Raw genomic sequence first — 12,421 nt, 5'->3', positions numbered from 1 at the left:
CTTGCTTCGGCCCCACGTTGAACAAGCTTTTATAAAGGATCAACGTGGTTGGCGGGGCCAAAGCTGGTAAAAGAACGATAGAAGAGGGAAAAGAACATAATCCAAAAGGAGCTGCAGACCTTTTAGTCCTCCCAACTCTTCTCCACGGTCTCCCGAACACGCTTGATGTATTCTTTGCGGTTGTCCTTGTAAAGGTTGGAGGCTTCAACGTTCGCAGGCGAGGAAGTGTTAGGGTCGTTGAGTAGACTAATAATATCGATACCAAGTCAGCTAATCATCATCCATTCTGGGAGATTAATTGAAGGTCCGGGTTAGATAGAGAGGGTGGCCAACTGACCTCTGGATACTGGTCAAAATAGCCGCCACATCGTATGTCGGGCTCCAGCGGTTTTGAAGAATGTCCAAGCAGAGTTCACCAGTGCCATATACATTGGGATGAAACATCTGGCTAATAAATTTGACACCAGGTGGTTTGTTGGGGTATTGCTCCTCAAAGTTCATCACCAAGCGAAAGGTACCATCCTCAAAAGGTGTGTCTGCGGGGCCAATAATGACAGCATTCCTAGCAAATCATCAGCTCTATGAACATCGTTCACTGCGATAATATATCCATACCATGTCATAACATTGTCAGCAACGGGCGAGGCAGAAACACCAGCGGGAGGATCGGTTTGCATGCGCTATATTCAAGAAGCAGATAAATTAGCAAGGGCCGTCATTAACTGGAGATAAAGAAGTAATAGGGTAACTCGGGGTTTGTGAGGGAGTGTCATAAGGAGAGATCATATCAAGAACAATTGAAACAGAGCTTCAGTAGAAAGAATACCGCAATGCTGAGTTCAACCGCCAGTAGAGATGTATTTGAATCACCTATTGACATCACCCGACCACCGAGAGAGCTGCTGAGAACGAACCTTAAAGTCTCGCATGAGACGACGGCGGGCAGAAGTCGACATGATATCGGATAATCAGATATGGAGTTAAATGCAACAGAGAGCTGGAAATTGTGGGGTTGAGAAGGTGAGAATGAAGCTTTGGTGATGGCGGACTATGAGTTTGTTCCCCAAGCACGCGGGAGGAGGGGAACAAACTCGGATTAAGTATACTAATGGGGAATATATCTTTATTTGGCAATTCTTATTTTTCCGTTATCTGCTCTTATGTCATATCACGTGGTCTAAAACAGCCTCGGTCCAGGCGGTTAAAGGCGGCAGCGGGAACAGGTGTATCCCTCTCCAGGTGTATTACTTGAGACGGATTGGATCCTTCTTTTTTATTTTATCGATCTACCTTTGAGGCCCCATATAGTTAAGATACTTCTCTAGTCTCTTCATCTGACTTATTCATCAACTTTTCTCTTTACACATCTAGCCATGATTCCCACGACAGGACTGTCTGTCCGCCTTTCAAAGCGGGTTGCCGTCCCCGCAATTCGCAACCAGAGGCAGTTCAGCTCCGCCCGATCAACGCTGAGGGAAATCCAGGATGCCTATATCTTGAGTGCTTCCCGTACTCCTACCGCTAAGGTTAGACAGTATTGGAACTGGTTTTGATGGGGATATTTAGCTGACACGTTTTCCTTTACATAGTTCAATGGATCATTCGCCTCCGTCCCAGCTCCTGAACTAGGTGCCGTTGCAATCAAATCAGCTTTGAGCAAGTCAAATATTCCCATTGAAAAGATCAGTGATGTGTATATGGGAAATGTACTACAAGGATCCGTTGGCCAAGCACCTGCTCGTCAGGCATCGATCTTCGCGGGTCTGCCCTCCACGGTGGAAGCTCTGACGGTGAACAAGGTCTGTGCATCGGGGTTGAAGGCAGTGGCTCTTGCAGCTCAGAATATTCAGCTTGGTTTAGCCGAAGCACAAGTTGCAGGCGGCATGGAGAATATGACCAGAGTGCCATACTATATGCCACGTTCAAGTCAGTTGCCTCCATTTGGTGAAATCAAATTGGAGGATGGTCTGATCAAGGATGGCTTGTGGGATGTGTATAACCAGTTCCACATGGGCATCTGCGCAGAGCAAACAGCAAAGAAGTATGAAGTCTCAAGAGAAGACCAAGATCAGTATGCCATTCAGTCCTATGAGCGAGCACAGCAGGCATGGAAGGAGAACCTGTTTGCGGAAGAGATTGCTCCTGTCACTGTCAAGAGCAAGAAAGGCGATATTGTTGTCGAGAGAGATGAGGGCTTCGAAAACCTCCGCGCAGATAAGCTTAAGACCCTGAAGCCTGCCTTCCTGCGTGATGGCACGGGAACAGTTACTGCTGGAAACGCATCTACCATGAATGACGGTGCATCAGCTTTGGTTCTTGTTAATAGGGAATTGGCCCGCGAGTTTGGTGCTGGTGGACGTGCCCTGGCTCGCATTGTATCTACAGCTGATGCAGCCATTGACCCAGTCGACTTCCCTGTGGCCCCGGCCAAGGCTGTTCCGATCGCTTTGGAACGTGCTGGTATTACTAAGGACCAGGTCGCCGTGTGGGAGTTTAATGAAGCCTTTGCTGCCGTGATCAAAGCCAATGAAAAGGTATGTTGGAGTTAGCCTCCTGATTCGGATGAAATATAAGTATGAAACTACAGCCACTGACTTATACTGTGTGCAGATTCTTGGACTTGAGAATGCCAGCGTCAACATGCTGGGTGGCGCCATTTCTCTGGGCCATGCTCTGGGTAGCTCTGGATCCCGTATTCTGGTCACACTCCTCCACCAGTTACAGCCTGGTGAGTATGGAGTGGCTGCTATCTGTAACGGCGGTGGTGCAGCTTCTGCAATGGTTGTGCAAAAGCTGGATCGTGTGGATTAAACAGCACGATTTAATGCTAATAATGATACCCTCTCATACTACTACCAGCAGTACCCCAGGCCTGTAAATATACAAGTAACATCTGAATGTGAAATTGAACCAAGATTTGAATATGTGGATACCCGTATAGTAAAATAAATCCCTGCTAACTTGCACATGTGAATGAAAACTTTAACCTGAATGAAATTTGAGATAACATTTGAATACTATGAGTGCTGAACATCCTATAGATAGAGTGGAGGAGTAAACATTGAGATCAAAAACAAAAAAACGGTTGGAATGACGCTAGTCCAAATCGGGTACCTATAACAATCATCGCGTCCCGATCCTCTTTACTTTCCATTCATCTCTCAATTCTCCTTACGTCGCAATATGACTGATGAATAAGGAAAGAAGCCAAGATTTGATATCGGACGGAAAGAACTGACGTATCGAAATGCCGAAACCTGTGGAGTTGTCTCTTTTTCCTTCCTGCTTTGGGGCTGCCGACTGGTCTCCGGATGGGGAGCTTGCCGTGGCTGGCAGTGATCAAGTTCATATTCTGGTGTGTCACAAGTTGCAAATAACAAGAATTACCATGACTGACAATTTTAAAGACATGGAAAGCTAAGGCGCAGAACAACACGGCACAAAATGCATCCGAGGGCTGGCACATCACTCGCATTCTACGGGTCAATTTCTTCACATTTACTGAATGGCCGACTGTCCACCCACAAAACCGGGATGACTTCTCAGTCGGTGTCGAACAGTCTCCAAGCAATGTTATTGGGCTAGCCTGGTCACCACCCGGCTTAGCTAGGTACCGACGGAGCGTCCTGGCCATCTTAACCTCAAATTTGATTCTCTCCTTGTGGGAGCCCGTAGGTGCTAATGGAGAGTGGGTTCGAGTCTGTATCATCAACCATGCCCTTTATCCGAACCCCGAAGCTTTACAGAAGCTACATGGAGCCGGTCTACAGAAAACAAACATTCGCTCCTTTCAATGGTGCCCACCTGCTCAGGTATCCCAAAATCCTGGGTCAAGGTCAAGGACCCCTGAAGACCGCTGGGGTGTGCAGCTAATGGCTGCGACAACTGATTCCAATGAAGTCGTTTTCCTGCGAATCTATCGTCCAACTGGGCTGCATAATTCATCAAAAGCATACATAGTGAATAAGCTTGCTACTCATTCGATTTATGGTGCCGAGAAGCAGTTTCCAATGGCTTGTTCTGGGTCTCTTCTCCAAAGTGCACTTAAATCAAAGCTACGCCTCACCTCAATTTCTTGCGGTCCATGGCTAACGCTGAAGGAGCCATCTAATGGCTCTCTATTTTCCGCGACTTCGGTGATTGCTGTTCTTTATGGCACGGAACTACGGTTTATCCAAGCGACAGTTGCCTTGGTGGACACAGATCCTGATCACGAAGTCACGCCTCAATACGAAGCAATAATCGATCTGAAACACCATCCATTGACTTTATTGTCTGAAAAGTGGGCTCATAATCGAATAGTAGGGCCACTTAAATGGGTGCACGCGGTAAGTGAGGAAGAGTCGCAACAAGTGGAATAATCTAGCTGATGGCGATCAATCATGGTAGAGCAAATATGAGAAAATCACACTCTCAATCGGTATTGTCGGTGGTTTGCTCACTATCACATGTCCCTCCTCCGCCCTCAATTGCAGTGAACCAGCAGGGGCTGGTATCGAGATACAGGAATGGCCTTGCTCATCTTTACCAACTGAAGAAGGGGAACTGTTCCCCCGGCACATGGAGCCAGTATCAAGTCAGTCATAAAATGAAAGAATTTCTGTGGAGTCCAACTAATCCCCGCAGGTTTCTTCACAGCACAAAATGTCCAAGACGACCTCTGCACTCTCCATATGGGCACCGTCGGTGGCCTAGGAGCAGCTATCGACCTTGATAAATCCGGGAACTTCAAGACCTGGCGTGTTCCACAGTGGATGGACTTCGTTCAAAGATATCGTGAAGAATATGATTTAGATCGTGACCTGAGAGGCTACAATCTCGCTCGCATTTGGGGGCTGGCTACATATCAGGGCTTTACTGCTATTGTTTTCACGATGCACCCAACTGATATGGTTGAATATCGCATGAACTCCGCTGAAGGAGCCTTCGTTGGGTTTATCGATGAAGCGACAGGGGAAGTTGCTGATATGCACGCCTTTTTCATGCCACCAGTAGGTGATGACGGACAAAACTCTACTCGTGTTAAACGAGGCCAAGTCATCACATCAGTACTCTCTACCATCGATCAGGAGGGTGGGCTTAGCCAAGAAAACTACAAGATGATCTACACTGCCGCATGCTGTGCTGTTACGGATGAACAAACGGAACAAGTCCGACATCAAGCACGAGAATGGCTGGAGCGATTGGCAGAAAAGACAGGCGCTGATCTGAGTGAAGAAATCTCAAAATGTGCCAATGGTTCTCCAATGATATCTGCTAAGTCAAATGATCACTTGAATGGACCAGGCAGCTATTTGTTTGAGCGGTGTGAGGTTTGCGATGCTGGTCTTATATGGGATTCACCCAGGGAGGTACAGTGTCAGAACGGTCATCTTTTTGGTATGTGTTCTTAAATTGTACTTTCAACTTTGGTTTGATGCTTATTTCCTTGATTTATAGTGCGCTGTGGGCTCAGCTTCCAGGCAATTCAAGAGCCTGGTGTATCAAAATACTGCTCAATTTGCCAAGCTGAGTACTTCGACGAAGACATTCTTACTCGTGTTCGAGATGGCCATGTTGACCCAGTATTCATGCACCTCTTCGACACATTTGATACGTGCATTTACTGCGATAAGAAATTCCAGGCTATCATCCAGGACCGTTAATGGCCCATCATGGAGATCTAGTCAGCGAGACATGGATGATGGTTTTTGGTCCAGATTTGACACGGGTCTTTTTTTTGGATGGAAATTTTTTCTTTTGTTAGCTTAAGCCAAGTAGCTTGCCTGCGATGGGGTTCCATTCATCATCCCATCGTCGAGTGCTCTCCTTCTGCGCACCCACTCGAAGAGTTTCAAGCTTTTTACTGTCGCCGAATAATTCGACCAGTTGTTTTGATAGCTCATCTGCACAGCCAAATCCCATACCATTCACACCCTCGGTAACCAGCTCCGGCCATGCCTTGAAACGGCTCCAGCCTACGACTGGCAGGCCAGCACCAAACATATCGACAACCTTCATTGGAAGGTCTACTCCACTACTGCTGGTGTGCAGACTCACTCCTAGCGATGCAGAAGCCAAGAGCTTTGCATAGTCCGACATGCTCAGCCATACGGTACGAATGGTTATCTTCTTAAGTTTGCCCGCACTTTGGAGGCTCGCAATTCTCTGGAGATACATCTCCTTTTGAGGACCCTTCCCGGTGATAATAGCCAGGATCCCTGGGATGTTGGGATTTGAGGTTGCAAGTTTCGAGTACTGCAACAATGCCTCAATAAGAACCGAGAAGTCCTCATCTGGGGTCCATGACGTCGAGCTAACCAATACCCGCGTGTTCCCTTTCTCTATGGACGAACTCATATCTTTTGCTTCGGGGAGCTGTTTTAAAAAGTCGATGCGCGTGGCAGGGTCTGGAATTGGGCTGAAGTGGCTGGCAGGGCGGTCATGCAGAGGCAAAATGGGAGCTTGCAGCTGGAAATCGCGCTGGAGGACCGAGCGCATTGCATCGGTGACACAGAAATGCGCGAATGCGTACTTACAGAGCAGCTTCTCATACATTAAAGATATTCTCACGAGGGGATGTGTGGGGCCCAGTTTCAAGGCCAGAATGGAGTATCCGAAATTATGCCAATCGATAACAAGTCGTGTTTGTCGCAGGAAGCAAGACAGCGAGGCCACTGCTAGTGATGGAATTGAAGGAGGATTCTGGTTTTGTCAGCACTTCCATCAATTTAGGTGTAGAAATTGAAGATATCTATCATCTCCGAGTCCTACCTGTACTAACAGCCAGCGCGATGGCGGGGCAGTGTATGCTAGACAACGCCATAGGCATACAACCTGAAACAACACCTTCAGGGGTCCATAAATAAGGAAAAGTAATTTGTTCTTCGTTTGTAGAATTGCCGGAGGAGGTTGAATTGGAACAATTGAGATGTTTGGGTGGGAGATTAAGTCAGGATGAGGGTCGGACTCTGCAGATTATATACGTGAGATTAGCCATCAAGCTTACTCCAATTATTGTTTCTTCCTCTTTTCTCTCTATCCCTTCCAGAGGTCGTATCTCACCTTTGTATCCAATAATCACCACTTTTCCACCATTTTTAGCAATACTCAAGGCATGATATTGCATACGTGGACTATGCCCAATGTCTCCTAGCACAAGGATCTGTACACTTGTCTTCGGACGAGATGAGGTTTCCCCGGAGTTGGGAGGACGAGGATCATATTGCGATGGAAGTAGCAAGATCAACACTGTCAGCAAACTGGAGACGCAGAATGCGACATTGATAATAATGTCGAACATGGCGACAAATATCAGCACATCTGTCCACTTTCAAGCTCTTCTAGCTACAAGTGATGTGAACTCGTCATCAAAGTGGACTTGATTGTTGATTGCCGATCGCGATAAGCAATCACGTGGCTAAGGTCCACGCCGTGGCAATCAAGACGTGAAGAACATTGACATACTCAGGTACTTGTCTCCTCGAATCGAGCTGATCGGATTTGGTCTTTAAAGCTCAATCCATTCCGCGACAAGAACACGAAATGCTGTGTGCGCTGTTGACTATCTGTGACCGAGTTTGAGCTTCAAAACCCCCCAGATCTTGGCGCCGAGCGGCCACCCCTACCCTACTTGCCACGACCTCCTTTTTCGATTTCGATCCCACATTCTCAAACAAGATCATGTCAACGGGGGCACCGCCTCCTGTTGCGGACCTTACGCCTTCGTCCGCGTCCAGTAGCCACGTTCACAGCCATAGTCGTGGACGCGGCCACAATCGCTCCCGCTATGCACAACCGCCACCTTCCCTTTCCCTCGGGGGCTCCAATGTGAACGGATCATACATACCTGAGAATTCAAGTGTTACGAATGGGAGCTACTCTTACAGCCATGCGTCGCAACATTCTTTTTCCCATACCCACACAAACTCCCTCTCTACGCCTCATCAACACCATGACCACGGTCACACCCATACACATACCCACAATCATAGCATCGCCTCAATTCATGATGTGTCGCATAGCCATGATATTAAACCGCCAGCAGAGATTCATAGGGAGAATGGGGCTCAACAACTGTGAGTGGATGGATAGATACAGATCGCCTTTGGCAGAATGTAGGTTAACATGTATAAATTCTAGACATGAAATCCTAGCAGGTGCACTGATTTCTTTGCCATGGGTTGCACTCTCCTGGTACCCTCGAAAGTGCGCAGAGGCTTGTCAGGCACCTAATGCTGCGGTCAAAAGCAGTATTTTAGGAATTGGACAGGCTGGACAGAAGGCTGGCGTTTTGACCGCATTCACCCTTTTAATATTTGGGACCGTCCAAATTTTGCGCAAGAATCAAGCGGGGAGTTCGGTATCTTCCTTTAAGATGCCTGCGCCGACCGCAAAGACCGCTCAGGCGGCATTCCTGCAGGTGGTGTCGATTGCATTACCAATTTACGCTGCGTTGAAAGTTGGAGGGTTTCTGGTTGCGTTTGCCCTACTTCTTGCAACAGCATCTGGAGTCCCGAACTTGGTGCAAGCCGAATACCGTAATTCAGCCCCTGAGAAATACAGCAAAAAGCCCGCTACAATTGCGCTTTTGGCGGTAGCGGTTATATTGAGCTTTTTTGGACTGAACAAGCCATGGGATTCCTCCCCAGTACTGGGATATCTAGCTCTTCTAACCTCTATATTTGTACTTTCTCCGCCGTTGGCTTATCTCCGCCATCAGGGTCCTATCCCGGAGCCTGGTCTGGTTGCGCAGTCGATATCTCAGGCTAAATCAGCCGCCATGAATCAGTCTGCTGTCCTGGTTACGTCGGATGCGCCTCTGGCTCTGGTCTCGGGAGCTTCTCTCTTCATCATGGAAATACTTCTTTCCCAAGGACTTCCATTTGAATTCTCAGACCTGGCCTACATGATAATCCCCGCGGGACTCTTGGCGATTCCTTTGATGATCTCTTTCCCAGTCGGTGTTCGTACCCCTGATAAATATGGATTGGCTGTCTGTACTGGAGCAGCTGCCCTACTCTGCTCTCCGCACATTCGAGATGACCTTATGCCTGTCTACGCAGCACGCTGTATTTTGGCTGCCATCTCCTTCTTTGCCTCAAGAATGGATGATAGTCATCTCCGTTCGGATGCTCATTCTCATAACCACTCTCATCATAATCACAGTCATAGCCATTCGCAGACGCCCGAGTCTACCACTCGGATTACGAAATGGCTTATCCATCGCAGTGAAGTGTATCCTCTACTTCACAGCATCCTGAAAGAAAAGGATTCCCGCAGCATTTTCTACTTCATGTGGTAAGTTTCTGGCTATTTGCCCCAGTCAATGTTCTCTTTACTGACCACCATAGTCTGAACTTTTCTTTCATGCTTGTCCAGCTGTCCTATGGTTTCTTGACTGGATCACTGGGACTGCTTAGTGACAGTATCCACATGTTTTTCGATTGCCTTGCCCTCGTGGTTGGGCTATGTGCTGCCGTCATGAGCAAATGGCCTCCAAACGCTCGTTTCCCCTACGGATACGGAAAGGTAGACACATTGTCTGGATTTGCTAATGGAATCTTTTTGATGTAAGTGTCTTCAAATGTTTGCTGCTTATATCTTGAGCTATGTCTAACAGCTAGCAGGATCATCAGTGTGGAGATTATCTACGAAGCCGTGGAGCGGTTGTCATCGGGTAGTCAGATGAATCGTATCGGCGAGCTCTTGGCTGTGAGTGTTGCGGGTCTCCTTGTCAACCTGGTTGGCATTTTCAGCTTTGAGCACGGCCACCACCATCATGGGCATGATCATGGACATGATCACTCTCATGGAAACGAGAATATGCATGGTATTTTCCTGCACATTCTTGCCGACACACTTGGTTCTGTTGCTGTGGTCATCTCTACCATCCTTGTCCATTATACGGGATGGTCTGGATATGATCCTCTGGGCTCATGTTTCATTGCTATCTTGATTTTTGCCTCCGCTGTGCCGCTGGTCAGCAGTACTGCTAAAACTTTGCTTTTAGCCTTGCCTGCTGATACGGAGTATAACGTGCGCGAGACGCTGGCTGGAGTCAGCACATTGCGGGGTGTTGTTGGATACACAGTCCCTAAGTTCTGGCTTGATGACACGGGCTCGTCCTCTGCGGCCCACGACCACTCTCACAGCCATGCAGACCATGGGAGCTGTGGCCATGACCACGCTCATGATCATAGTCACGATGATCATAAACATGAACACAAGCACGATCATGATCATGATCACGACCATGCCCACGAGAGCAAAGCTCAAAAGGTCTTTGGTGTAATTCATGTTATTGCCTCTCGTGGCTCTGATCTTGAGGATGTTCGTCAACGAACCGTTCAATATCTGCAAGATAAGGGCATGGACATTGTGGTCCAGGTGGAACGTGATGGGGAAGGTCGCTGTTGGTGTGGAGGAGGGAACAAGAACTTGAATCAATAAATCAATTGTACTATTTCTAGGCCAAGTTTTTGGCGAGCAAGAACAGGACCAATACTTGTGCCGCATTTATCTTATACATAAATTATCCTGTTTCATGTCATCACTGCAAATTTAGTAGGAGTATATAATACCCGGAGATAGGTATTCCAGCTACTAGTTGAGCACCCTGAGGTCGACTCGGAGTTCTTGTCGGTAATACTAGTAGTACTATACACATGATAGTACCTATCATAGTAGCTCCGGTCTCAGGCTCAGTGCGCGTTTTGAATCGCTTCTCAGTTCTCTCTACTAGTAAGTCTGCAAAACGGACAAAGAGAATGAAGTCTACTAACAGATCATCTCCGGCAATCCAAAAACAGAATATGCTCAATTCCCCGATTGGTCATCATCCCACGCGATAATGCGACCTCCGAGTGGATCAAGTGGGACTACGGAGTTAATGGGACCTGGAAGCGAGGAACGACCGCGGCTAACGAAGAAGAGAACGAGAGCGAGAACCCCCCCACCAATAACAATTCACTAATCCAGACCTTGATACTAATGCTCCACTAGGTGAGTGGGCCAGTTTTAGCCTATTCCTTGGTTGGGTTTCTCCACGCTGACGAGGACATTATAAAGATGATCACAGCGCATTTTTCACGGGGAAGGATTCGTGTACGTTTTTGCGACTCTTCCTAAGGTGCTTTTCGTGCGCATAACAGCCTGGAAATCCTGGAATATCATATACAGTTAATACATCGCTTTTTGCCGTTTACGATACCCTTCCTATCACTACTCGCTACGATCTCCTTCAAATTTCCTATCGGCCTAAGGCTATCTTCCTGATAAAATGAGCTACGAAACTTGTACACACATCACACTTGAGTGTCCTGTATCAGCAACAACATACGGATACTATCCCAACCTTGGCGGTAATGCCTTCTTCACAGCTTTCTTTGGTGTGATGGGAGTAGCGCAGGTAGGACTAGGAGTGTACTATCGAACATGGACATTCATGGTCGCGCTAGGAATCGGAGCACTTATGGAGATGGCAGGATACATTGGACGGATATTAATGCATTCGAATCCATGGAATGAGGGCGCATTCAAATTACAGATCGTGTGTCTGGTTCTAGCGCCCACATTCGTCGCTGCAGGTGTTTACCTAACCCTGAAACATATTGTCCTGAATCTAGGACCTGAACACTCGAAGCTGAATCCGAGACTTTTTACCTGGATTTTCATCAGTTGTGATATTGGGTCTTTGATTCTGCAGGCTGCGGGTGGTGGTGTCGCTGCTGCTGCTGGAAATACCAATCAGGCTTTGCTGAGAGCTGGTGATGATATTATCATTGCGGGTATTGCGTTCCAAGTGCTTACGATGTCAGTCTGTGGAGTCTTAGGGCTCAACTTCTTCTGGAATGTTGCTCGTCATGGGAATGGTTTGACTGGGGAAAAAAGAATCCAGAGATTAATGAGTCCACGATTCCGCCTAGTCGAATGCGACTTATTATCATTGCTGAGATCTTTGCCTACTTCACTGTGTTGATTCGGTGTATCTATCGGTATGTTATAGTCCTTTACTACTCATTACTCCAGATATCGATGGATTGGCTAACTCCGTCTTTAGTATCCCCGAGATGGCTGGCGGATGGGGCAGTGCATTGATGCAGAAGGAGAACGAGTTCTTGGTATTGGATGGAATGTAAGTCTCATACATGTTCACTTTTTACTGAGAATGGCCGCTTACAATATTGATAGGATGATTGCCTTGGCTACATTGGCATACAGCCTCTTCCACCCAGGCCTGTTCGTTCCGTCCATGCGTACTGGATACAAGAACAAGAACTAGATTCTTCAGTATTTCATAGTCATTTATAACATTTTTCAACTCACCTTTCAAATTCATAGATACTGTATGCTCAACATCAAATATCTGGTGGAACTGTAGTGCGTGTGGATACCTTGGTGGTAAATCCTATTCAATTATGGACTAGATGAAAGCTATAGA

General features: G+C 47.2%; 6 protein-coding genes across 6 annotated transcripts; 4 read left to right on the top strand and 2 right to left on the bottom strand.

The window, feature by feature from the left end:
* Positions 1-122: 122 nt before the first annotated feature.
* ubc2 (E2 ubiquitin-conjugating protein RAD6) lies at positions 123-956 on the bottom strand (the record flags this gene model as incomplete). The annotated part of the gene is made up of 4 exons (XM_057088590.1): positions 123-246; positions 338-562; positions 616-680; positions 915-956. The coding sequence occupies 4 exons, from the start codon at positions 954-956 to the stop codon at positions 123-125; spliced, it is 456 nt and encodes a 151-aa protein (XP_056948419.1).
* Positions 957-1,373: 417 nt separating this feature from the next.
* N7483_005152 (thiolase family protein) lies at positions 1,374-2,811 on the top strand (the record flags this gene model as incomplete). The annotated part of the gene is made up of 3 exons (XM_057088589.1): positions 1,374-1,526; positions 1,590-2,534; positions 2,611-2,811. The coding sequence occupies 3 exons, from the start codon at positions 1,374-1,376 to the stop codon at positions 2,809-2,811; spliced, it is 1,299 nt and encodes a 432-aa protein (XP_056948418.1).
* Positions 2,812-3,247: 436 nt separating this feature from the next.
* Positions 3,248-5,645, top strand: N7483_005151 (uncharacterized protein; the record flags this gene model as incomplete). The annotated part of the gene is made up of 5 exons (XM_057088588.1): positions 3,248-3,355; positions 3,408-4,328; positions 4,390-4,576; positions 4,639-5,379; positions 5,440-5,645. 5 exons carry the CDS (start codon positions 3,248-3,250, stop codon positions 5,643-5,645), a joined length of 2,163 nt encoding a protein of 720 aa, XP_056948417.1.
* A 97-nt stretch (positions 5,646-5,742) lies between these two features.
* Positions 5,743-7,282, bottom strand: N7483_005150 (chitobiosyldiphosphodolichol beta-1,4 mannosyltransferase; the record flags this gene model as incomplete). The annotated part of the gene is made up of 3 exons (XM_057088587.1): positions 5,743-6,684; positions 6,754-6,950; positions 7,045-7,282. 3 exons carry the CDS (start codon positions 7,280-7,282, stop codon positions 5,743-5,745), a joined length of 1,377 nt encoding a protein of 458 aa, XP_056948416.1.
* Positions 7,283-7,662: 380 nt separating this feature from the next.
* On the top strand, positions 7,663-10,431 carry N7483_005149 (metal cation transporter MSC2; the record flags this gene model as incomplete). Its single annotated transcript, XM_057088586.1, has 4 exons — positions 7,663-8,057; positions 8,122-9,279; positions 9,333-9,551; positions 9,609-10,431. 4 exons carry the CDS (start codon positions 7,663-7,665, stop codon positions 10,429-10,431), a joined length of 2,595 nt encoding a protein of 864 aa, XP_056948415.1.
* Positions 10,432-11,260: 829 nt separating this feature from the next.
* N7483_005148 (RTA1 domain-containing protein) lies at positions 11,261-12,262 on the top strand (the record flags this gene model as incomplete). The annotated part of the gene is made up of 4 exons (XM_057088585.1): positions 11,261-11,793; positions 11,907-11,975; positions 12,041-12,115; positions 12,172-12,262. The coding sequence occupies 4 exons, from the start codon at positions 11,261-11,263 to the stop codon at positions 12,260-12,262; spliced, it is 768 nt and encodes a 255-aa protein (XP_056948414.1).
* Between the last annotated feature and the right edge of the window lie 159 nt (positions 12,263-12,421).

Source organism: Penicillium malachiteum (assembly GCF_028827825.1).
Source record: "Penicillium malachiteum strain IBT 17515 chromosome Unknown utg000002l:1.0-8849297.0:1.0-8852440.0, whole genome shotgun sequence".
NCBI classification, from domain to species: Eukaryota; Fungi; Ascomycota; class Eurotiomycetes; order Eurotiales; family Aspergillaceae; genus Penicillium; species Penicillium malachiteum.
The sequence above is the reverse complement of the archived record's forward strand: the minus strand, read 5'-3'. Positions and strand labels throughout refer to the sequence as shown.